The sequence below is a fragment of the Topomyia yanbarensis genome, chromosome 3 (genome assembly GCF_030247195.1).
Source record: "Topomyia yanbarensis strain Yona2022 chromosome 3, ASM3024719v1, whole genome shotgun sequence".
NCBI classification, from domain to species: Eukaryota; Metazoa; Arthropoda; class Insecta; order Diptera; family Culicidae; genus Topomyia; species Topomyia yanbarensis.
The window spans coordinates 206,503,408-206,529,902 of record NC_080672.1 but is presented as its reverse complement, the minus strand read 5'-3'; the positions used below and the strand labels follow the sequence as shown (position 1 = coordinate 206,529,902).

The 26,495-nt window shown below is 42.0% G+C and overlaps 2 protein-coding genes across 3 annotated transcripts in view; both read right to left on the bottom strand.

Moving 5' to 3' along the window:
- Nucleotides 1-26,495, bottom strand: part of LOC131689268 (voltage-gated potassium channel subunit beta-2) — a 1,724,569-nt gene that overhangs the window by 858,019 nt on the left and 840,055 nt on the right. The gene's annotated exons all lie outside the window — the stretch shown is intronic.
- Nucleotides 1,508-2,457, bottom strand: LOC131689272 (uncharacterized). Its single transcript, XM_058974253.1, has 2 exons — nucleotides 2,388-2,457; nucleotides 1,508-2,310 (listed from the first exon to the last, which is right to left on the bottom strand). The coding sequence occupies exons 1-2, from the start codon at nucleotides 2,444-2,446 to the stop codon at nucleotides 1,962-1,964; spliced, it is 408 nt and encodes a 135-aa protein (XP_058830236.1). The 5' UTR covers nucleotides 2,447-2,457; the 3' UTR covers nucleotides 1,508-1,961.

Genomic DNA, 26,495 nt, shown 5'->3' with positions numbered 1-26,495 from the left:
TAGAACGAAAACCGCATCGTTCACGAACAGTGAAAAAAGTAGTGGACCTAGCGTACTACCTTGAGGAACTCCGGAAGTGTTGAAAAAGGATTCTGAAACAATATCGCCAATTTGAACAACGATTTCACGGTGCACAAGGTAGGATCGAAGCCAATGGCAGAATCTAGTAGAACACCCTAGCTTATCAAGCTTTGTTATCAGTATCTCATGATTAACTCTATCAAAAGCTGCCTTCAGATCAGTGTAAATAGTATCCACCTGCAATTTCTTAGACATTTGTTCCGTGCAAAATGACGTAAAGCAGACGAGATTCGTCTCGACTGAACGTCCTGGGAAAAATCCGTGTTGAGATGTACTAATGTAGTGTCGACAAGCAGAAAATAACGCCTCGTTGATAATTGATTCAAAAACTTTAGATTCGACTCCTAGCGAAGAGATTCCGCGATAGTTCGCTATTTTGCGTTTGTCACCTTTCTTGAATACCGGGAACATAACTGAGCATTTCCAATCCTCAGGAAACGTTTGCTGCTGAAGCGATAGGTTAAAAATATATGCAAGTGGTGTTACAAGTAAGTCCGAACATTTTTTCAATACAGTTGAAGGTATAGCACTGAGGCCGGGTGCATAAGATGACTTGGTTTTCCGAATTGCAGATATAACCATTTGTTCAGAGACAGTAAACACATCCAAATCAACAGCACAAGCAGGAACGTCGCGAGAGGCATTTTCGAGTTCGTTTGCGGTTGGCGAGTCAGTTGAAAAAACACTCGAGAAGAATCTGGTAAACAGCGTACATTTCGCCACAGTTGTCGTAGCTTCTTCGCCGTCGTAAAGCATCCTTGATGGAAGTCCAGTTTCTTTACGCTTCGTGTTGACAAATGACCAAAAGCCCTTCGGGTTTCGGCGTAGATTATTCTGGATGCGGTTTACATAGCGTTTGTACAGAAGCTTGTTGTAACAACGATACTCATTACTGGCTAAAGTGAGCATGCGCTTAGAAAGAGGACACCGTCGATTTGTGTACGCACGTAGGGTTTTTTCTCGAGTACGTTTTAGCTTTCGAAGAGTGCTGTTTGACCAGGGTGGCTTGCTAGGAGGCTGACATTTAGGCACTGAGGTCTCAACACAGTTCAGTAGTAGTCGCTTGTAGATGGCAACTGCAGCATTAACACTCACTTGGGCATGCAGTACACTCCAATCAATTTGCGACAGAGAACTGCGCAGCTTTACAAAATCAGTTTTGCGAAAGTTGAGACGGTCGACAGAAAGAGTTTCTACATACTGAACTGATCGAATAGTGCCAATTGAGATTTCAAGCGCGGGATGAAAGTTGTCAAGTGGAACAATCACGCTGGATGCTTCATTGACGGAACATACAGGTATAATAGTTTCACTAACAAAGACGAGATCCAAAAAGCGTGACTGGTGGTTAGGAATCATGCTTACTTGACTTAGCCCGTTGAAAGCAAATCCGTCCAGTAGCAAACGACTGGCGATGTTGGTTGTCGAAGCAATCGGGTCCGGGTAAGCGTATCCGTGTCGTGACGGCACCCAAATGAGTCCTGGCTGATTGAAATCACCAAGGACAATCATCACGCCATCCGCGCCAGCTTGTGAAGAAGCGTTATTCACAGCATCCATGTGAAGTTGCATGATATTGCAGTCGAGTCGCTTTTCAGGAGGAATATAGACAGCACCAATATAAAAGTTCCTCGATGGAGTTGTAATTCTAACCCAAACAGCCTCAACACTGGTTAAACTACCTACATCAATCTCACATGAGGCAAATGCGGTGGAAACAGCAATCAAAACTCCTCCTCCACGTCCGCGAATACTGTTGCCACTATTTCGGTCCGCACGGTATACGGTGTAAGCATCGCCGAAAAGCTGCACTGATGTTATACGCGCATCGAGCCATGTTTCGGTGAAGACGCAAACATCGTAGTCACCGTCCACAGGAGCTAAATACACGTCATCAATTTTCGTCTTAAGCCCTCTCGCGTTCTGATAGTAAATCCGCAAACCATCAGTGTCATGTGAGAGGTGTCGTGCTGCATTCCAAGTTTCAGGACTGTGGGCTCGATGATCACTATCACCGCAAATAGCGCGGGGAGAGCAGGATGTACTGTTGTCAGGAAGGGGAACAAGCTGCGATACGGAGGGAATGACTGCGTCATAACTGGTGCGTCCAGCGGCTGACTGAAATGGGAGGCATACTGAGCGGACAGATGCGATGCGATCGAAATTATCATTTTGACATTGAAGGTTCGCTGGAGCGGTAGAGTCGGTTGAGTAGTGTTCATCAGCAGACTGTAAGTGAAATTTACATTGAGGGTGTGCAGCATCTTGAAGTGCTTCGGAAGGACATATACCCTTCTTGGCTTTACCTGACACAGAAGAAGTTGCCGATTCGCCAGGTAGTTCGATGTCGCTCACCGAGGAACATGAAATTAGACAGACGAGTTCATCCGGGATAGCTTGGCGCTACTGTCCACCACCAGATGGATTCTTCTTCGCAGCGATCCTGATGATAGGCCGTTGAATTTTTGAATTGGTCACAAATTCACGAAAGTAGATGTTCTCCGGCCAAGAGTCTTTGGACAGAGCCTTATCCCTGCATGATTTGCTAACGCCAACTTTGAAGGTGATGAAGCTCAGCGATGAGAGATCCTTATCCTTAGGAACTAGGCGAACTATTTTTGGTTGCATATCCTTTCCCAGACAATCTTTCACAAGTCTAGAAACTTCATCGTCCGTCGTGCTGGGATCAAATGCAGACAAGTAGACCCATAACAGCTCCTCAGGTGGTGATACTGTTTTTATCGTTTCAAACGCAGCTTTTGCTCCACGAATATTAGTGATTTTTGCTTTGAGCGGATCATCTTCACGCTTGCGCTTAGGAGTGTTTGGAACGGGATTATATGCAGCAATCCCTGTCCAAGGTGTATTTACCGTTGGAGATAGCGGTTTTGTGTCGACTTTAACCGAGAGAGCTTTAACGACATCTTTTAAATCAACTATGTCATCCTTTAATGATTTCAGAGAATTGTCGTCGGGCATTGCATTGTCGCAACAACGCGAAGACATTCTGCGGAAATTATCGTTACAAAACAAATCAGCACATCCGTTACACATCCAGAATATATTCCGTGAGTGGATTCCCAGAACATCACGAACGTCATAATCCAACTTGACACATATCATGTGAAACGAATTTCCGCAATACCCACGACAGGTGATTCGCTCAGAATCATTTATGACTTTCGAGCAGTTGGTACAAGCCATGCTTTTGAGCAAAGAAAATAACGCCTACCGGGTATGCAATAAACGCAGCAAAAATGAAGCGAACTTGCATGCAACTATCAGCTATCCACCAGAAGATGTCGCTTTTGTCAACAAATTGAGCGTAACGTTGTGCAAAGTGATAACGTCAAGTAGAAAAAAAACACGAAACTATCACTTTCACTAAAAACAACACTTGCAGCTATCAGATATTATGCTGGTTAAGTTCATGAAACTTCAAAGTTCTTGCACAACCGATTAACACGAAAAATAAATAGTACAAAAATAAAAACGATCACGATTGTTCAACAAGTATATATTAAAAAGAAAACTACTAGCTTTGTTGACGACCGGGGTGTAGCAAACAGTATCTCGACGAACTGAATCGAATGGTATATGTCACTCGGCCCTCCGGGCCTCCGTTAAAAGTCGGTTTTCAGAGCAATTGCAATACCTTTCTATTGAGAAAGGCAAAAACATACATACACACATTGGCCGATCTCGACGAACTGAATCGCCCACCGGGCCTCTGTTGAGAAGTCGATTTTTTCAGTGATTGCATAGCCTTTCTTTATATGAGAAAGGCAAAAAAGAAACAAATCGAACATTGACAATTATCGGGGAATCTCGTGTTTAAGTACCGTATTAAAACTATTCGAGCTGGTTGTTTTAGTCCCAATTTTTTTTTCACTGCAAACACTACATTACAGATGACCAACACGGTTTATGCCTAAACGATCGACAATGACAAACCTGCTCTCGTTCACAACATATGTAATGGATGGATTCGCTGACTGATTGCAAACCGATGCTATTTACATGTATCTATCTGCGGCCTTCGACAAAATCAACCATGATATCGCAATAATGAAGTTGGACAAACTCGGCATTCATGGACAACTTCTGCGCTGGCTTCGTTTCTACCTCGACGGGAGGCAACTAAAAATCAGCATTAAGGACTGTCTATCTGCACCATTCTTCGCTACATCCGGCATACCACAAGGAAGCCATCTCGGTCCAGTAATATTCCTCCTCTATTTTAGTGACGTCAATATCACATTACAAGGACCCCGCCTTTCATTACCCAGCGACATGAAAAATTTTCAACAAATACAACTTGACAGCTTTAGTACGTGGTGTGATCTAAGCAGAATGGTTTTAAACTCGAGCAAATACTCAATCGTTGCGTTCACGCGAAAACGCTATCCGACTCAGTTTAACTACCATTTCTTCGGCTCGAGCATTCCAAGACACTCTCACATCAAGGATCTCGGAGTCATCATGGAATCGGCACTAACGTTCAAACCATTCATACATCATGGATAAGGCATCACGGCAGCTTGGGTTCATCTTCCGAATAGCGAAAAATTTTAGGGACGTATACTGTCTTAAATCGCTTTACTGCGCGTCTTAAATCGCTTTACTTACGTCCGCTCAGCGTTAGAATTTTGTTCTGCTGTTTGGAATCCGTACTACCAGAACGGGATTGACAGAATCGAGGCAAATTGCAAATTTTCTTAGGACTACAAATGTTTTATGTGCCATGTAGGATGTAATATTAAACTTGTTTTCCGCGAGTGGCTCTCTTCTACACTAAAATGCAAACCTTCACAATTTCATCGCGCACATGAAATTATCTTGGATATAAATAAATATTTCAGATTAGTATAGGATCTTATCATACAACTTAGAAATGGATAGATAAATTGCAAGTTAGTGTGAGTCGTGACAGTTGCGAACATGAACCTGAACATGAAGGGAGAGAGAGATAGAGTGAGATAGAGACGAAGGGCGTGACCTTTTTTATAGGTATATTATGCGATATATTGATTCCTTACATAATTATTATAAATAATGTAAGTAGTACTTTTTGTGCCATAATCTGTATAACCTAAAACTTGCAAAAGAGCTATTTTTGCTAGACTTTTGGGATTCAACAATACAGTTGATTTCGGTGAGAAATCTTTTATCTCACTACTGGGTGAATCACTTCCATCCAACATTTAACATTTAATTGAACGCAGTGCCTAATCTAAGGGATAAATAATTGAACTATAGAAAAAACTTCACTATGAACACATTATTTTGTCTTTGAAGTGAACTTACATATTGATTTTTGAGAAATAGTTCATTTACTATAGAGATAATTCACAAAATGTTTCCAAAATCGAATATTTTAAATCAAGTAGATACCTTGATATTCAAAATCGGTTTAGTTTTGCCTCTAATCTTCTGTTTGAAACGGTCTCATTTTTAGTTAGTTAAATTGGTAAGCAAGGAATAAAAATACAAAATGTTTAATATCTCTGTCGCTCATGAACGGATTTTGACAATCTATAGCTTGTTAGAAAGGTATTTTTATATTTTTTTTCTATTTATATGTAGTTTATTGGACAAAAAAATTCTATTCGAAAGTTACTTGCTTAAAGCCTGTTGCATTTTGATAAAATCAGCAATTTCTCAGAAAGTAAACAAAAATAATAGTGTCAAATGGTCACGTTATGCCTTTCATTTGAAATTAGAATCTTTAAGATCGGTTCAACCATTTCTGAGATAATTAAATGACATTTTGTACATACATACATACACACATATATGCAGACATTGTCTGTACTTATCGCCGTGTAGTGGCTGGCATAGAATAGCACTACCGATCTCCCGTTCCTGTGGTATGAGCCCACCAAACGGGACAACCCCAATCCAAGGTGTGAAGCGACCCGTGTCGAGGGATAAGTGGTCGAGGGGGTGAAAAAGATGTCAGATCGCTAACGGAGCCTGTGGAGTACCTGGGCACCCCACACACTACGCGTCTCTTACCACGTTATTGCGGAGCTCTGGCGTAGCAGACCTTTTTCCTCGCGCTACTCGTGGTACCAAAAACGAGTTGCGAAAATAAAAATAACAGTAAAGTGGGTATGGTAGGAGATGATGCGGAAGCGATGGAGGTGGAGAACCCCTTCACCACGGGTTTGGCGAGGTCTCCTCCCAGATGGGGGACAGCGGAGCGACGGTGGCTGCAACCAACAGCACCAGAGTCTCTTCAGTGGTGGTAGGGGATAGCCACTAACCGCGATGCGGGTGATAGTCAAGCAACTCGATAATATCATCGAGTTTACAAGCGGAAAGCAGAACATCAGCAAGGAACTGAAACAGAAACTGCTGGTGTTCCGCCAGGCTGTTCGAGTCGCAAGACAAGAACAGGACGCTTATATCAGCTACTATGGCCCAAGAGGCGATTGATTTCGCCTTGACGCCAAAAAGATTTTAGTAGAGGGCAAGACTGCGCCTAACTCGAAGCGGCCCAGGCAGTCACCAGACGAAGGTGCGTGAAACAACGCCAAACGACGCGCAACCACAATGGTCAAACGTCGTTTGGACGGTACAAACCTGGGTGCAAAGGATCCCCAAGGACGTCGACCCGAGAAGGCGATAGGCACCAACCGGGCGCAAAGTGCCGGGCCACAAGTGGGTACCAGCCAGCCAGTGCCATCGGCGCAATCGGGCGAAAATTCCTGGCAGCTGGTCAGCAGGGTTTAGCGGAAGTCGAACGCACCTCGACCTGCAAAGAAGGTCAAGGACAGAGGAGAGGCTCAGTTGGTGAAAACCGACAAAGACATGCATACCGACGTCCTCAAATCGATGCGGGCGGCCGAAAGCCTCTCGGCTCTATGACAGGATGTGCGCAGCGTTAGACGTACCAAGACCGGCAAAATGATCTTGGTGCTGAAACGAGGTGCGCAATCTAGTTGGGCGGCGTACAAGAAGATGGCCCAAGAGGTCTTGGGTGACTACGCTCAGGTGAGGTCGTTGGGCGCGGAAGTGACCCTCCAGTGCAAGCAACAAGATGAGGTTACGAACGCAGATGACGTCGTCTCTGCCGTCATGGGGTAGTGTGGCGCAGATATTGAAAGGACCTCTGTACGCTTAAGAGAGGGACTCTTTGGCACGAAGGTAGCCTTTTCCAGGCTAACAGTTGCGGAAACCAAAAAGGTCATCGAGAGAGGGAAACTGAAGATCGGCTGGTCAGTATGCCCAGTAAGCATACCCCAACCGCCTCCAGTGGACAGGTGCTATCGGTGCCTAGAGTCCAGCCATAAGTCCTACAACTGCAAGGGTCCAGACAGAAGTAAGTTGTGTCGTCGCTGTGTGAGGAGGGATACAAGACGCAGAAATGCGATAGGGTACCAAAATACCTTATCTGCGCCAGTAAGAAGCAAGACCGTAACCATGTTATGGGTGGACCTTAGTGTCCCTTCGATGAGGCCAGTAAAAGAAGAAGCCGTGCAAGTAACACAGTTGAATCTTAACCACTATGCATCTACCCAGCAGCTGCTGTGGCAGTCGGTCTCGGAGTCGAGAACAGATGTCGCCCTCCTATCCGACCCGTACAACGTCCCTGCCGATAACGTCCCTGCAATTGGGTGGCGGACGGGTCTAGGATGGCGGCAATTTGTACAACGGGACGGTTTCCCAATCCAAGATGTAGTACACTCCTTTGTAGAGGGTGTCGCGATTGCCAAGATCAATTGTGCGTTCTATTGTAGCTGCTATGCCCCATCAAGGTGGCCTATAGAACAGTTCAACCAGATGATTGACAGGCTCTCGTCCGACCTAGTGGATTGGAAGCCGATCGTCATAGTGGGAGATTTCAACGCTTGGGCAGTGGAGTGGGGCAGCCGCTGTACAAATAGCAGGGGCCAAGCGCTGCTGGAGGCGATTGCGAAACTCGACGCAGTGCTAGTCAATGATGGTTCGTAGAAATGGGGTCGAGTCATGGATTGACGTAACGTTTGCCAGCCCGAGTCTGGTACCAGGCATGGACTGGAGGGTAGACGAGGGCTACACCTATAGTGACCACCTAACAATTCGCTTTAGGATCAACTATGGTTTGCAGCATCCGAGGGCGGGTGATCTCTGCCATGTACGCGAGTGGAAGACCAATCACTTCGACAGCGAAGTTTTCACCGCGGCCCTGGGACTGAAGGCCAACACCGACAGGGGGATGTGCTGGTAGCTGTGCTAGCACGTGCATGCAACGCTACCAAGCCGAGGAAAATCCTGTCAAGAAATATTGGTATATTGGTGGGGTACCGAGATTGCAGCTTTACGATCAGCCTGGGTCAAAGCTTGACGTAGGACACAACGAGCCCGCACCGAGGAAGTAAGAGCGGACCGCTGTGAAGTGTTTTGAGCATCGAAATTGGCCCTTAATAAGGCCATTAAGAGCAGCAAGAGAGCATGTTTCGACAACCTGTGCGAGGGTGCCAACGCGAATTGGGGGGGGGGGGGGGGTGGGTTGACGCCTATAGGATCGTGATGGTTAAGACCAAAATCAACTGATATAGTGGCGGCAGCAGAAATCCACTAATATAGTGGTGGTATGCTTACAGTAAATGACTCGCAGTTTCACTTGAAACGAATATTTTCGTTTGAAATTGAAAGCCAGCAACCAGCTCAGTCGTCCTGGACATGCGTTCGGGGGTCGTGAGAGGGTCTTCCGAACACCATTCTCAGGCGAGTGTTTTGCATTAAATGCCAATCCGTCCCCAGAAAACCTTTTGGTTTCTTGCATGCCATCGGGTACATAACGTCCTTGCAATATGTTGGGACGCTTGGCAGATGGCGTTAACTGTCAGTTACGGTTGTACTATCAAAATGTCAGAGGGCTAACGACGAAAATCGAGGACTTGTACTTGGGCTGCTGTTGACGGTGACTACGATATTTTCGTTCTGACAGAAAATTGGCTTGATGATCGTAGTACATCGATGCGACTCTTCGGTGATTCTTACGTGGTTTATCGTGCAGATCGAAGCGCTCGTAACAGCATCCATGGCCGCGACGGCGAAGTTTTGATCGCCGTTTCTTCCGCACTTGCCTTCTGTGAATTTGGCGTGGATAGTTCGTCAAGCTTGAAGCTATTTGAACGAAGATTACTACACGGACGAAGAACTACTTTATTGGAGCTGTTTACATTCCTCCAGAAAAGCGACGACTCTTCTCAGGCAGATGCAAACGATGTTATAATAGTCTTTGGTGATTTCAACCAGCCAGGACTCATATGGGTTTCATCTGGACGTGGATACGCTTACCCTAACCCATCATCCTCAACAACAAATCTGCCAGCCGCTTACTTCTGGACGGGATGGCTTTTCACGGACTAATTCAAGTACGTACGATTTCCAACCAACAATCTCGTTTTCTTGACCTTTTCTTCGTCAGTTAGAATGCTTTATCTGAGTTCTCTGTGAGTGAGACTTCCAGTATGATAGTTCCTTGGGATAACTATCATCCCGCTTTAGGAATATCCATTTCCGTTATTAGTTTATCACAATATGAGGAAGCTTTAGCTGTGAATTGTCGTAATTTTTGCAAAACTGATTTAGTAGCACTACGCCGCTTCCTGTTGCTGATCGACTGGAGTGTATTACTTGATCAAGTGCATGTAGATGTCGCGGTCGATCTCTATAACCGATTACTCCTTGATTGTGTTGAAAAATCCGTACCAGAATATTAACCTCCCAGGAAGCCTCCCTGGTCTAACACCATGCATTGGAATCTGAAACGCATCCGTGCCAAAGCACTGTGTGCATACACCAATCGGCGATGCCCTATTCTCAAGCGCTTTTTCGCGATAGCCTGTAATGAGTACCGCTGTTACAATAAATTGTTGTACAAACGATATGTGAACCGCATTCAACAAAACTTACGGCAAAATCCGAAGGGCTTGTGGGCTTTTGTTAATACGAAGAAAAAGAAAACGGGTTTCCGTCTAGGATGGTCTACAATGGCGAAGTAGCGACCACGACGGCAGCTAAATGCTTCTTATTTACCAACTACTTCACGAGTGTCTTCATGACTGATGCAGCATCTGTCCTCAAGCTCGAAAACGCGGCCCGTTATGTTTCCGTTGGTGCGATGGATATGGATGTATTTACCATTTCAGAACAATCGATTCTCTGTGCAATACGGAAAACGAAATCGTCTTATGCTCCAGGACAAAGTGCTATGCCGTCAGCTGTTCTGATATGTTAGCGATCCCCCTGACGCACCTTTTCAATGTGGGGCTTCAGCAGCAAATATTTCTGCTGATCAGTTATATTTTCGATTCACAAGAAAAATGACAAAACAACATTGAGAACTACAGGGGAATCATTTCGCTGAGAGTCGAGTCAAAAATCTTCAAATCGCTTATCAATGAGGTGGTGTTTTCTGTCAGTGAACATTACATAAGCACTTGTAAGCACGGATTCTTCCCTGGTCGATCGGTTGAGACGAATTTAATTACCTTCACATTTGCATAGAAAACATCCAAGAAACTCCAGGTCGATACAATCTACACAGATCTTAAGGCCACTTTCGACACAGTTAACCACGAGATACTAATAACAAAACTTAGTAAACTAGGATATGCCATGAGAGTCTACCGCTGGCTTCGATCGTACCTTGTACACCGCGAAGTCGTTGTGAAAATTGGTGACAACGTGTATAAATCCTTTTCGAATAATTCTGGAGTTCCTCAAGGTAATACAATAGGTCCGTTACTAAATTCATTGTTCGTGCATGATGCGGTTTTCGTTCTAATGCGTGGAAGGAAACTGCTTTTCGCCGATGACTTGAAAATATTTCTTGTATAAGGAATGAAGCCGATTGCCGTGAGTGACAGTGTCTCATTGATACATCTACAACTGGTATCAAAGAAGCATGTTGATCCTTAGTATTGGGAAATGTTTTGTCATCAGTTTTCATCGTACAAAGGACATGCTTAATTTCAACTACAACATTGTTGGAACTCATCTGCAACGCGTTGACCACATCAAAGATCTAGGTTTTATTCTTGTTGACAAACTAACTTATACCAATCACTTATGAGCTGTAACCACTCAGGGTAACAATTTAGCACTGATTGGAAATATGTGAGAACTCTCTCCGTAGCGTTTTTTTGTTTACAAAAAAATATGCTCACCGCTGTTCACATTTAGTTATAAATTTACTGTTCATTTTCGCGTAATTGAACGGCTATTTTTGTACCGATAGGAGTAGTAATGTTTGTTGAACATTTGTGTATAATTAGCATAGGGTTTAGTTGGGCTACCGCTCTCCTCTTACGAAAATACGTGTGCGCTGGTTATGCTGCTCATCGTTGACAGCTATGCGACAAGGCGGTTGGTGTTTGTTATGGTAGAGTGCGGAAGGCGGCCATCGTGATTATTATAGATAAACCAAGGCATCGAACCGACACCCCGATTAATTTTGTTTTTCCGGCTCAATAACCAGTGTGGTAAAGTACGCGCAACGACACGACCAGACACTAGCATTCCAAAACTGTATCGCAAATATGACTACCCCTCAGTGACTCAGGTAACCGGTACTGTCAAATATGACATTTGGTTAGAAAATGCATAAAACTAGCAACACTAGATAATCTGTTATTTTTCCAAACTGCTGTATAGTTACCATTGCAACCCCTAGTTACGCATTATTTGTTTATGGCTTTCCGTAAACAGCAAAAATAAGTCCATCGGAAAAAGGAAAGCGGTAACTATCCGCCTCGTGAACGTGAATGTTTGGTGCTAAAAGTTATCTGGTTTGTGAATATGTACATGAGTACACTTTGATAATTTCATCGAAAGAATGGTTCTTCGGTAAAGGGAGAAACTAGGAAAGCTTCCAAGCACATGTTGGACAAGAATTCCAAATCGAGCAGAAGTAGGTAAACTCATTTCGTTTCCAACTTTTCTAAAAGTTATTGGTTTTTTCACTTTTTTTCAGACTTAACGATCTAATAACTGCCTGAAGCCGCGAGGCCGCTGCCTAGCTGACGACCTTGAAACCTTTTACTGACACCTTCTTGACGTAGAACATCTGCAATAATTCCAGGAAAACATGGCATGCAAGTACGGTTGATTATGCTTAACGTCTACTTAGTCTCAGTGTTCATTGTTAACAAATGCAATTATTAAAAGGTTTGGGGTAATACCGAGTGAGGCATCGTAACGATCAGATGTTAACGGTTATATTCGAAGGAACAGCAGGCGTCAGGCCTCAAGTTAAACGACGTTGTTGCAGGCAATCTCACAGTTGTTGTATAGGAAGGAAAACAGTTCACGACGCATCAGTAAGCCGGTAGTCGTAGGAAGATGTACAGTTTTATGAGTAAGTTTATTTTTGTATTTAAATTTACATTTAGTTGTGAAAGTTGAAGTTAGTTTTTGACAGATTTGGAAACCGACTCAAATCGTACAAAACTATCTAACAATCCTACTGATACTGTGAATCCTCCCAGACCAGACCTAGAACATATCACTGAGCATACAAGACTTTACTCCAAGACCTACCAGATCATGACCAATCTAAATGAATATGAATGTCACTCTGTATTTAAAATAACTGCATAATACGATGATCTGATGAAGCATCTGTTTCTATTTATTTCCATGTATTTATATTTATCCATGTATGGAGAGAAAGAATAAAAACCTTCACAGAAACCCGAACGCGGACGAAATGTGCAACACTCAAGTCAAATGAAATTAACGAAGTCGATCGCATATAATCAATAATAATGTATTGACAATCAATAAAGATTATCAAAAAAAGTTCGCGTAACTTATTAGTAGAACCTCTACGTAACTCGTGTGTTATCATTCCCAAACGTCATCGTTTACTTCAATAATAAACAATTTCGAATCTTAAGTCCCAATCGATATCCTGGATGCTATTCGGATATTATTACACATAAAAACTGCGTCATAATGTCCCAGGCTGAGCTTACTGTCATTTATCATAGGCCCTTAAAATTAGCAATTGAATTTGATTTCCTCCTGCAGCTTGGGAAGGTATCGGAAGTAGTGCGAGTTATATGTAATTTCTTCCCATATTCACATGACGTTGATTTTTTGAGTTCCGCTTCCACTACTTCGAGAATGGGTAGATGCGAATTATTGAAAAGAGAAGTATGATAAACAACTTTTATGAACTTCGTGATATTGAGCTTTTTCGACTGAAAGCGAAGCGGAAAAAAATCTTCGTACACTTGCTACAAGCTACTTTTGTAGCAAGTGTTCAAAGATTTTTTCCCGCTTCACTTTCAGTCGAAGCAGTGGAAGCGGAGCTCAAAAATCACCGTCATGCGAATATGGGAAGAAATTACAAATAACTCGCGCATATTTTCTTGGTTTACTAAAGAGTATTAATAGGATTCAATTCGCATCCACCTAAAATCCTGCGTCGGGTTACTTTTTAGGAACGGCATGATATATCCAACCAACTGCCCAGTCGCAGCGTCTGACAAAATAGAAACAGATACAGTATTTTATCCGGCTACCGTCCAGCATCAACATTTTCCACCTCTTCAAGTCTGTTTTGATGTTGCATTAATCTCCTTGCAGGGCTGGCATACAATCGGCCACTGCTATTTAGAGAAACTACCAGAACAGTACCACCAACAAATGGCAGAGGGCCGAGTTTCTTCCCGCTGACGTCCTCAGACGTTGTGGTGAACGAATCGACGACCAAAGCAATGGGTTGAGATTCTTCCACAGACGTCGTATCGAATAAATCGGCTAACGAAACAGCGTCAGCAAGATCACCAGGCAAAGTCACAGAGTATGGTTTTGTTATTATCAGACGTAAATGTGAAATCCTCCAGATTTTTTCGATAGACTTTTTTCAGCAGATTTGAATGATTCACAACTATCCGATAGCTTCGGTCCTGTTTCCAACTGCTTCTATAAGGGATATATTCGACTAAAGAACTTCATGTAAACATGGCATGGTTGCTATACACCAACTGAAAATAAAATAAACACAGAAGTGTTGCTGAAGAATTTCTTTTTTGTACGCTTCGAGGGGCAACTCAATATCCTGGTAACTGGTGGTAAATAAATCGGACACTTTTTTTCAGGAGGTTGCATGAAGTGTCACGTCGTGTCGTTGGTACGCGTGTGCAACGGTGACAAGCTTCTTCGAAAAGTCGTGGTTCGGGAACTCGAGTGTTGTGGTGTCGGGCCGCCGAAACAAGAAGCTAATCGCAAAGAAGCCACTCGCTTCTCCGGCTAAATACCAAGGACACAGTGATACCACGCCGCCCTAACTGTGGAGGATCAGCCAAACGAGCATAGCTCTCCTCCACAGTTAATCGCAAAGGAGGGCAAAACAGGTAGGACAACGGATCCACTTGATGTAGTTTACTGCGGTATCTACCAGGACCATTCACGGGTAGTGGGTGGTCCCGGCGAATAATCGCCCAGTTGCTAGGGAGGTTTCCTGGCTAATTGAAAAGGACCAGCAGGAGAACACGACCGTCGGAGTCCCGGTCGGTCGGAAAAACCTTCGCCTTCTCGCCACCGTCAGAAGCAGTTGATCAGCTCCATAAGCAGAGTGGAACACAGAGAAGAGATGTGAATAAAACTCGGTAAATAGTAATTTATTTTGTTTGTTTACCCTTTTGCTTGTATACGAAAATCCGAAATTCTTGTAGAAGCCGCCCTGATAAGAAGGGTCCACCGGGAAATCAGTACCGGTGTAGTGGATAAACCTCTACTTGGCGCACAGCGCAAAGTACGCTGAATTTCTTCCGAATTTTGGAGTGGGGTGCTTCTACTTAATCAAGGATTTTCGTAGGTGAGGTTTCTTCCGCAGTATTTTTCCGCGGGCGTATTTAGGCCATTACAAATCTTTTTAAAAAATTATGTCACCCCCATATCCCCCCCCCCTTCAAAAGCGCTAGAAAAAATCAGGGGGCAATTTTTTTTTTAATAATCTCGATTAAAAAAATTGTCACTTTTTATAAAACAACAATAGCGTTCATAGAGTTTTGCATTTCGTCATTGAAAACTATTCTAGTAGTTTTGGAAATTGCCATCCCATGATTTTTGTTTATTTCGACCAAGAATGGTCAACATGGTAGATAGGACGTCCGAATAATATCGTCGATCCAGTCTAACATCAAACGAAACGTTTACTGTTCGCGGAAGGAAGGACCCGCCCGTGAATTCTCAAACAAACATCTCATGGCAAGGCTAACAGACCGACTTCTGAATCGATTCCATTTTAAGGGGTTATATACAAAGTTGTGCCGAAAAGGAGACCTAAGTTCGTGATTTTATTTTATGCAATTTTTTTTTGAAAAAGCAAAAGACAGCTCGTTGGTAGTGCAATCGAAGTTCGAAAAAACAAGTTGAATTAAAAATAATATTGAAGGTTGGCGGAGTTATGGCCCATCCCCCGTAGCTAGTTTTTTGGCAGAGGTTTGCTGTGAACGCTCTCCAAGCCGAACCGCTCAACTGAAATCAAAAAAGTAAAAACACTATTGAAGAAATTTTTTTTATATATTATTTTCTATTTGATTATATTGTTTTGTTTGCATTACATTTCCAATTTAGTATATTGGGTGTTCAGCCACAAGTGGTGACTTTTCATCCCTATTGTTCACATGATTCAGTTAATTATTATTAAGTTATAATATGCTTTCGCAGCCAAGTATTTTTTTCAGTAGGATGTTTTAAACCTACTTGTCTTCTGAATAAGGAGCTAAACAAATCTTATAAACTAACTTATAAACTATAAAAAGAGCTAATCGTTGCAATTGAAGATTGCAACGATTTTTGTTGGATGTTGCTTATAATACTGTTCGTCATAATTTCTAATGTTTCTATGTTTGCATGTCTGTGCAACTCATTTGTGCTAAACCAGGGAGAACGCTTCAAAATCATTTTCAGAATTTTATTCTGAATTCATTGAAGCGTTTTCTTCCTAGTAGCACAACAACTTGCCCAGATTGGAACTGCATATAGCTTTGTCGGTCTAAATATTTGTTTATAAATTAATAGTTTGTTCTTTAGGCAGAGCCCAGAATTCCTATTTATAAGAGGGTATAAACATTTTATATATTTGTTGCATTTTGTTTGGATTCCTTCAATGTGATCCTTAAAAGTGAGTTTTTTAACGTAAATCAAACCCAAGTATTTAACTTGATCTGTTCACGCTAAATTCAAACCATTAAATTTAATAATATGGTTATTATTTGGTTTAAGAGAAGAAGCCTTTTGGCCTATGCGCATTAGTGGAAATTTCCCATTTTTTCAGGTAATCATTGAAAATATTCAAGCTTCGCCTGGTTTAACGGGTAGCTTATTAGATTTACAATTCTGATAAGAAACCTGAAGGGTACGGTTGGTAAGATAATTTTTAATTATCTTTATTATGTAAATTGAAAAATTGAAATCCCACATTTTGGCAATTAATCCTTTGTGCCAAACACTGTCGAAAGCTTTTTCGATATCTAGAAGAGCAACTCCAGTGGAGTAGCCCTCTGAAATATTTGCCTTTATCGTGTTAGTTACTCTCAGAAATTGATGAGTAGTTGAAAGTCCAATACGAAATCCAAACTGCTCAGGAAGAAAAATAGAATTGTCATTGATATGTGACATCATTCTAGTTAGGATGATTTTTTCAAATAATTTACTAATAGAAGAGAGTAAGCTAATTGGTCGATAGCTAGATGCTTCTGCTGGGTTTTTATCTGGCTTCAAAATAGGAATAACCTTGGCACTTTTCCATCTTTCAGGGAAGTATACTAATTCAAAACATTTGTTGAATATTTTGACCAAGTATATCATGGTGATTTCGGTAAGGTTTTTAAGAAGAATGTTGAAAATTCCATCATAACCTGGAGCTTTCATATTTTTTACCTTTTTCATAATGGACTTGATCTCATCATAGTTCGTTTCAACAATATCGTCTAGAGACAATACTAGATTTGAAACGTTTTCATATTTTTGTAAGATGTTATGTGCATCCCTAGCTAAGCACCAACCGATCGACCGACCCAAGTTAAATATCCAAAATATGCTAAGAAAGCAATTGCAACCATATATTGACATACGTCTCCCAACCTTTGAACGGAACGGATCGTTATATTTCACAGTGGTGTTCGGTGTGTAAATTTCAATGATTCAAGGTCATCCTTTGTTCGTTCGTTTGCTACCATTCTGCTGATGCCGGCAGTAAATCCAGTATTTTGTTTTCGCTGGTGCGGAACCATCGACGTTGTTTGCAGATAAGTTTTGCTTTATTTTTTTTCCTCGTTTGCTTTCTTTCCTTTTCCCTACTTTTACTCTACCCTGTAATCAAATAATAAGACACATTCCCGTTTATATAACGCTCTGCCCTCGTGTTTAAATGGCCGAGGGCGAAATACCATCTGATGTAATCATGGAAGTCCCTGATCCCCCTAATACTCGCATTGCTCCCCGTATAAAGCAGTACCCAGAAGGTTCCTCTGGGCCATGGGTGGTATATTTTCGGACCGGAGAGAAACCGGTTAATATATTAAAACTTTCTCGAGATCTGACTGCTAATTACCCGGCCGTAACTCAGATAACACGTGTTCGGGCAAACAAGATACGTGTTTTAGTGAGTGATCTCGGCCAGGCAAACGCGATTGCTTGCTGTGAGCGCTTTACGCGGGAATTTAAAGCGTACGTGCCTTGTGTGGCCTGTGAAATCGATGGGGTAGTGTCCGAACCGGGCCTGAAATGCGAAGAACTGTTAGAGCACGGGGTTGGCTGCTTTAAGGACCCCTCACTTGAACAGATTAAGATCTTGGAATGCAAACAATTGTATACCGCAAACACCGAGGGAGGTAAGACTACCTACTCTCTATCAGGCTCGATTCGGGTGACATTCGCCGGGTCCTCTCTTCCCAACTACATCCTCCTTGACAAGGTTCGCCTACCAGTTCGCCTGTTCGTACCGCGGGTCATGAACTGCAGCAATTGCAAGCAGTTGGGCCACACAGCCACATATTGTGGAAATAAGAAACGATGCGGCAAATGCGAAGGAGAGCATGAGGATGACTCTTGCGACAAAGAAACTGAAAAGTGTATTTGCTGCGGGGGCCCTTCACATGCTCTTAAATCATGTCCTGCGTACAAGCAGCGCGGGGATAAAATTAAGCGCTCCCTTAAGGAACGCTCAAGGCGTTCTTATGCAGAAATGCTAAAGAATGCTTCGCCATCTGTCCTGTCCGAAAATCCCTATGCTGGTTTGGCTAACGTTGAGCAAGAATCTGACGACCCAGGAGAGGGAACATCTTTGGTTAACCCAGGGGAATCCAGGAAGAGGAGAAATCCAGCCTCCCCTACATTGCCTCGTAAGGGTGCCAAGGTGTCGTCCACTCAGAGTGCGCCATCTACAACCAATAAATCCAACGGAAGTGATGCACAAAAGCCGAAGCAATTTGCTCCAGGACTTGGAAATATTAAGTCTAACAAGGAGTACCCACCACTTCCAGGGACATCCAAAACCCCAAGTGTCCCCTTTTTTCAAACAGATACTCAGTCCAGTAGCGGACTAATGAAATTTTCTGACATAGTGGACTTAATTTTCACAGCTTTCAATGTTACTGATCCTCTTAAAAGCCTTCTGATACGTTTTCTCCCTATAGTGCAAACATTTTTGAAGCAGTTGACTACTAAATGGCCCCTCCTTGCAGCGATCGTATCCTTCGATGGCTAAGTCATCGAACGAGGTCACCGAATCGATCACTGTTCTACAGTGGAACAGCAGAAAATCCCGAAAATCGATTCCTTTAAATTTTTACTAAATAGTTTAAAATGTGATGCTTTCGCATTATGTGAAACTTGGTTAACTTCCGATATAAATCTCAACTTCCACGACTTTAATATAATTCGTCTGGATCGAGAAAACCCCTATGGAGGAGTACTTTTGGGGATCAAAAAGTGCTGTTCTTTCAACCGAATTAACCTCCCTTCGACACCAGGCATTGAAATTGTCGCTTGTCAAGTTTTAATCAAAGGTAAAGACCTTTGCATTGCTTCCATCTACATTCCTCCTAGAGCCTCGGTAGGGCACCGAACGCTTTATAATATCACGGAATCATTACCGACACCGCGGCTAGTTCTGGGAGACTTTAACTCGCACGGTACGGTATGGGGCTGTCTTCATGATGATAATAGATCAACATTAATCCAAGATCTTTGCGATAATTTCAACATGACCATCTTAAACACTGGAGAAATGACGCGGATTCCTACACCACCAGCACGCGCAAGCGTGTTGGATTTATCGCTTTGCTCGACATCGCTACAGTTAGATTGCATGTGGAAGGTGATCCCTGATCCCCACGGTAGCGATCATTTGCCTATCGTGATTTCAATTGCTAACGGTTCAAGACCATCGGAAACAATCAATGTATCGTATGACCTCACACGGAACATTGATTGGAAGAGTTACGCGACCGCGATATCCGTTAAAATCGAATCCACTCAAGAACTTCCTCCGGAGGAAGAGTACAGGTTTTTGGCTGGCTTGATTCTCGACAGTGCGAATCAAGCTCAGACTAAACCAGTACCCAGCGCAAATACCCATGGACGGTCTCCCACCCTGTGGTGGGATAAAGAGTGCTCAGAGCTGTACGCGGAAAAGTCCACTGCATATAAGGCCTTCCGGGAAGACGGGTTACCCGCTAGCTATCAACAGTACGCGTCGTTAGAAAGGCGAATGAAGAGTCTAATGAAAGCCAAAAAACGCAGTTATTGGCGCCGGTTCGTCGACGGGTTAACGAGAGAAACAGCGATGAGCACTCTTTGGGGTACGGCTCGACGTATGCGTAACCGTAATAGTACTAACAGGAACGTGGAATATTCAAACCGTTGGATATTCGCTTTCGCCAAGAAGATCTGTCCGGACTCTGTCCCGGTACAGAAAACGTGCCGCGCCGCGTCTCCTCACGATACCGCGAACGAAACACCGTTTTCGATGGTGGAGTTCTCACATGCTCTCTTATCGTGCAACAATAACGCCCCAGGGTTAGACAGAATCAAATTCAACTTGCTGAAGAATCTGCCTGACACTGCAAAAAGGCGCTTGTTGAATTTATTTAACAAGTTTCTTGAGGGTAACATTGTCCCTTATGAATGGAGGGAAGTGAAGGTCATCGCCATCCAAAAACCAGGAAAACCAGCCTCCGACCACAACTCGTATCGGCCGATTGCAATGCTGTCCTGTATTCGGAAGTTGTTCGAGAAAATGATCTTGTTTCGCCTCGACAATTGGGTTGAAGCAAATGGCTTACTGTCAGATACACAATTTGGCTTCCGCAAAGGCAAAGGGACGAACTTGCCTTGCGTTGCTTTCTACAGAAATCCAAATGGCCTACGCTAACAAAGAGCAGATGGCATCAGTCTTCTTGGATATTAAGGGGGCTTTTGACTCAGTTTCTATCAACATTCTGTCAGAGAAGCTGCATCAGCATGGTCTTTCGCCAATTTTAAATAACTTTTTGCTAAACCTGTTGTCTGAAAAGCACATGCACTTTTCGCATGGCGATTTAACAACATCGCGATTTAGCTATATGGGTCTTCCCCAGGGCTCATGTCTAAGTCCCCTGCTCTACAATTTCTACGTGAATGACATTGACGATTGTCTTGCCAATTCATGCACGCTAAGGCAACTTGCAGACGACGGGGTGGTCTCTGTTACAGGGCCCAAAGCTGCCGACTTGCAAGGACTATTACAAAATACCTTGGACAATTTGTCTGCTTGGGCTCTTCAGCTGGGTATTGAGTTCTCCACGGAGAAAACTGAGTTGGTTGTTTTTTCTAGGAAGCGTGAGCCGGCGCAACTCCAGCTTTTATTAATGGGTGCAACGATCAACCAGGTTTTCACATTTAAATATCTCGGGGTCTGGTTCGACTCTAAAGGTACCTGGGGATGTCACATTAGGTATCTGAAACAGAAATGCCAACAAAGGATCAATTTTCTCCGAACAATAACTGGAACATCGTGGGGTGCTCACCCAGGAGACCTGATCAGGTTGTACCAAACAACGATATTGTCGGTGATGGAGTACGGGTGTTTCTGTTTCCGCTCCGCTGCGAACATACACTTCATCAAACTGGAGAGAATCCAGTATCGTTGCTTGCGCATTGCCTTGGGTTGCATGCACTCGACCCATACGATGAGTCTCGAAGTGCTGGCGGGCGTTCTTCCGCTGAAAAATCGATTTTGGGAACTCTCATATCGATTGCTCATCCGATGCGACATTCTGAACCCGTTGGTAATTCAAAATTTCGAGAGGCTCGTCGAGCTTAATTCTCAAACCCGTTTTATGTCCTTGTACTTCGACTACATGGCACAGAGCATCAATCCTTCTTCGTACAATCCCAACCGTGTCCGTTTCCTAGATACTTCTGATTCTACTGTATTCTTCGACACATCCATGAAGGAAGAGATTCGTGGAATCCCGGACCATATACGCCCGCAGGTGATCCCCAATATATTTTATAATAAATTCCGAGAAGTCGACTGCGACAAAATGTTTTACACTGACGGATCAAATCTCGATGGGTCCACTGGCTTCGGTATCTTCAACAATACTATCACCGCTTCATTCAAGCTCAATGATCCCGCTTCAGTTTACGTCGCAGAGTTAGCTGCAATTCAGTACACCCTTGGGATCATCGACACTCTGCCCACAGATCACTACTTCATCGTTTCGGACAGCCTCAGCTCTATCGAGGCTCTTCGTGCGGTGAAGCCTAAAAAGCAATTCCCGTATTTTCTGGGGAAGATACAGGAGTCCTTGTGTACGTTATCTGAAAAATCTTATCAGATTACCTTTGTTTGGGTCCCCTCTCATTGTTCTATCCCGGGTAATGAAAAGGCCGACTCATTAACAAAGGCGGGCGCATTAAATGGTGACATATACGAAAGACCAATCTGCTTCAACGAATTTTTTAGTATTTGTCGTCAGAGGACGCTCAACAGTTGGCAAACCTCGTGGAGCAACGGGGAACTTGGACGATGGCTACATTCGATTATCCCAAAGGTATCAACGAAGCCTTGGTTCGGGGGGATGGATGTGGGTCGGGATTTTATTCGCGTAATGTCCCGACTTATGTCCAATCACTACACCATGGATGCGCATTTGCGGCGTATTGGGCTTGCGGAGAGTAGTCTGTGCGCTTGTGACGAGGGCCATCACGACATCGAACACGTTGTCTGGGTATGCGCCGGGTATTGTGATGCCAGGTCTCAGTTAAAGGAATCCCTTCGGGCCCGAGGTAGACCACCCAATGTACCAGTCCGAGATATGCTGGCAACTCGTGATTTCCCCTATATGTCCCTTATTTATACCTTCATAAAAACGATAAATATCCCAATTTAGCCCCTCTCTTTTATTTCTCGTTTTTAGAGTTTCCTCCTGCCTTGTGGAACCGATCAGCTCCAAAGTGCCGCCGTCGCCCTTACCACTACGCCTGTATGTAACCGCCGTCGCCCTTACCACTACGCCTGCATAGAAGGAAACTGAAGCGAGAGCGACTCGAGGTCCGATGACTTTTGAAGGATTCCCCGCGGGTCCGAAGAATACCATCCGCCAATCCGGTACTCGACGACTTACTAGACTGAGGCGCAAATTTATTTCGCTGATCCCCCTCCCCCCCCCCCCCCCTTCGAGCGAAAGTTGCAAGTTTTGCTCTTCTTTCCCTGTCTCTCCCCTGTCCTTGATACAACTGCTGCTACACTGATGCGGAAATAAGCCACCCTCTGAATATCTTGACCAAGCATAAGTTTTAGTTAAAAATTAGTATTCTGTATTCCTAGTTTTAGTTTTAGCTATAATTTTTACTCTTTATTGAAATTCTTGTCCTCCATTTTGTAAATAGAATTGAATCCCTAGTTTTAAAATTTCTGTGAAACTTCTCATAAATATTTGTTCCCCCTTTTGTGTACTAAACTATATTGTTAGTTTTAAGATAACCGTAAAATATTTTGTAAAATACTATTACTCCCTCTCTTGTATATCAAAGTGAATCCCTTGTTTTAAATTTTTTCATAAAAAAATCTTTTGGCCCTCTCTTGTATATTGAATCTTATTTCTAGTCTTAAGATAGCTGTAAACTTTTTTTTTCCTTTGTAAAAAAAATATTTCAACATTGTAACCTCCTAGTTTTAAGATATCCAAAATGTAAAAACATAAGCATTTGGCACCGCCAAGCTAACGCATTTGTGCCTATCAAATAAACGAAATGAATAAAAAAAAAACCATATGTTGACAATTGCCACACAACACGATTTTACTCTATTCCTATGACCCACTCGCGACGAGTGGTAAAGGTTTCATATTGCACAACCTACAACTCAACTGACCAACTGGCTAGAACATGTGCGCTCCAGCGGTCTCGCTGACCCAAAGCGTAGGGCTAGAATAAGAATGTAAACACAGAATGTAAATAGGAAAACAGTATAAAAACACTTGCGCTGCGACAAATAAATGATCAGTTGATCAGTTAACTTTAGGCAATCGGAACCTTGAATATTCGGTCCATACTGGTGATTACTTTCGTAACCCACCATAGTATGGATACCGAATTATACCAACGGTATCACAGCCTTCTCCACCCACAAAGCTAACCTGCTACATGGCAGCTAACAGAAAAGAAAAATGCATATCAGAACTTAAGTTAGACAATACTCCCACTTTTGCAAAAGAAAAACTTAAAGACTTATGCGCAAAATACAACGATATATTCACTTTGGAAAATGACACCTTAACACACAACAATTTCTACAAACAAAAGATTAACTTAAATGACCAAACACCCGTATACATAAAAAATTATAGAATACCAGAAGTACACAGAACGGAAATTGACAAACATGTTAAGAAAATGTTAGACAATAACATAATACAATCTTCAACATCCCCTTACAATTCCCCAGTATTATTAGTTCCCAAGAAATCTACGAATAACGACAAAAAATGGCGTCTTGTAGTAGATTTCAGACAATTAAACAAAAAAGTAGTTGCAGATAAATTCCCACTACCACGAATTGATGACATCCTAGATTAATTAGGCAGAGCTAAATATTTTTCTACGCTCGACTTAATGTCAGGATTTCATCAAATCGAGATAGAAGAAAATTCAAAACATTTTACAGCCTTTTCAACAAACTCAGGACATTACGATTTCAATAGATTACCATTCGGTCTTAATATCTCACCGAATAGTTTCCAACGCATGATGACGATAGCCCTTAGTGGACTACCGCCAGAAAGCGCATTTTTATATATCGACGACATAATCGTCATTGGTTGTTCCATTAAACACCATTTGAGTAATTTAGAAAAAGTTTTCCAAAATCTAAGACATTACAACTTAAAATTAAATCCAGCTAAATGTAATTTCTTTTGTGCAGACGTAACTTTCTTAGGACATCATATCTCAGACCAAGGAATACAACCCGACAAGACCAAATACTCCGCAATTTTAAATTATCCTCAGCCCCAAAATGCTGATGACGTTAGACGTTTCGTCGCATTTTGCAATTACTATAGAATATTCATACCATTTTTTCGGAAAAAACCGCCCCACTGAACGCCTTACTAATAAAAAATGCTAAATTTATTTGGACAAATGAATGCATAAATTGTTTCGAAACTTTAAAAAATGAACTTTTATGCCCAAAAATTTTACAATTTCCAGACTTTAATAAACCATTTATTCTCAGTACAGACGCTTCAAAAATAGCTTGTGGTGCTGTACTCGAACAAGAACATAACGGAATCAGACTACCCATCGCTTACGCAAGCAAAAAATTTACAAAAGGCGAAAGTAACAAATCCACAATAGAACAAGAACTTACTGCAATTCATTGGGCAATACTACATTTTAAACCTTATCTTTACGGAAGAAAATTTACCGTCAAAACTGACCATAATCCACTAGTACATTTATTTTCCATGAAAGACCCATCGTCAAAACTGACACGAATGAGACTTGATTTGGAGGAATTTAATTTTGATATCGAACATGTGAAAGGAAAAGACAACGTCGGCGCCGATGCTCTTTCACGTGTGGAAATCAATTCTGAAGACCTTAAAAACATGTCAGACAAGATCAAAAACCCGAATTACGACACAAAATCCAGTTAGTGAATCCGTAGAAAATAAGATTGATCAACTTAAAGCCGATTCAATTAACAACATGGACGCTTTTAACTTACCAAAAATCGTTTTTGAACCAATACCTGAACACCTGAATATAACAATCAAAACTAAAAACCTGAAAGGAATTCTTGCTCTAGCGCAACTATTTCAAAATAAAGGAAAAATATATATTGAAGAATGCATTCAAATGATAAATAATATGGCCAATACAATGAAAATGAAGAAAATTGCGATCAGTAAGCTAGATCCAATATTTGATTACGTTTCCTGGGAACAATTTAAAAAAGCATGTAACGAAATACTAGGTGATGTCATAATTATACTGTACACACCAGCAAAAATAATAAAGAACGAAGATGAAATCAATAATTTGATTAAAGAGAACCACGATACCCCTTCGGGAGGACACGTAGGTATTAACAAATTACTACAGAAATTAAGACGAAATTATTACTGGACTAATATGAAAGACAGTATCTCTAAATATGTGAAACAATGTATATCATGTAGACAAAATAAACATAAAAATAAGACAAAAGAAGTCTTTGAAAAAACTACAACACCAAACAAACCATTTGAACTTATATCAATTGACACTGTAGGTCCACTAACAAGATCTACTAAAGGAAACCGTTACGTATTGACAATCCAATGTGATTTGTCTAAATATATTATAACCGTACCAATAGCAGATAAACAAGCCATTACTTTAGCCAGAGCATTAGTCGAAAACCTAATATTAACTTACGGATGCCCAAAAACAATAAAATCTGATATGGGTACCGAATATAAAAACGAAGTGTTTCAACAAATTTGCATAATATTATCAATAAATCAAAAATTTTCCACAGCTTACCATCCAGAAACCATAGGAGCCCTCGAACGAAGTCATCGTTGTTTAAATGAATACCTTAGACAATTCATAAACGAACAACATGATGACTGGGATTCTTGGCTACCATTCTTTACTTTCTTTTACAACACAACACCGCATACAGAAACAATGTTTACTCCATTCGAACTAATTTTTGGAACTCAAGCAAATTATCCAACAAATTTAAAAGAAAAAACAACTGTTGATCCAATTTATAATTATGAAACATATTATAAGGAATTAAAATATAAATTACAAATAGCAGCCCAGAAAGCAAAAATTTTGTTAGACAAATCTAAAAATAAAACAATAGTGAATCAAGCCACAAAATCAAACCCAATCAATGTTAAAATAGGAGACAC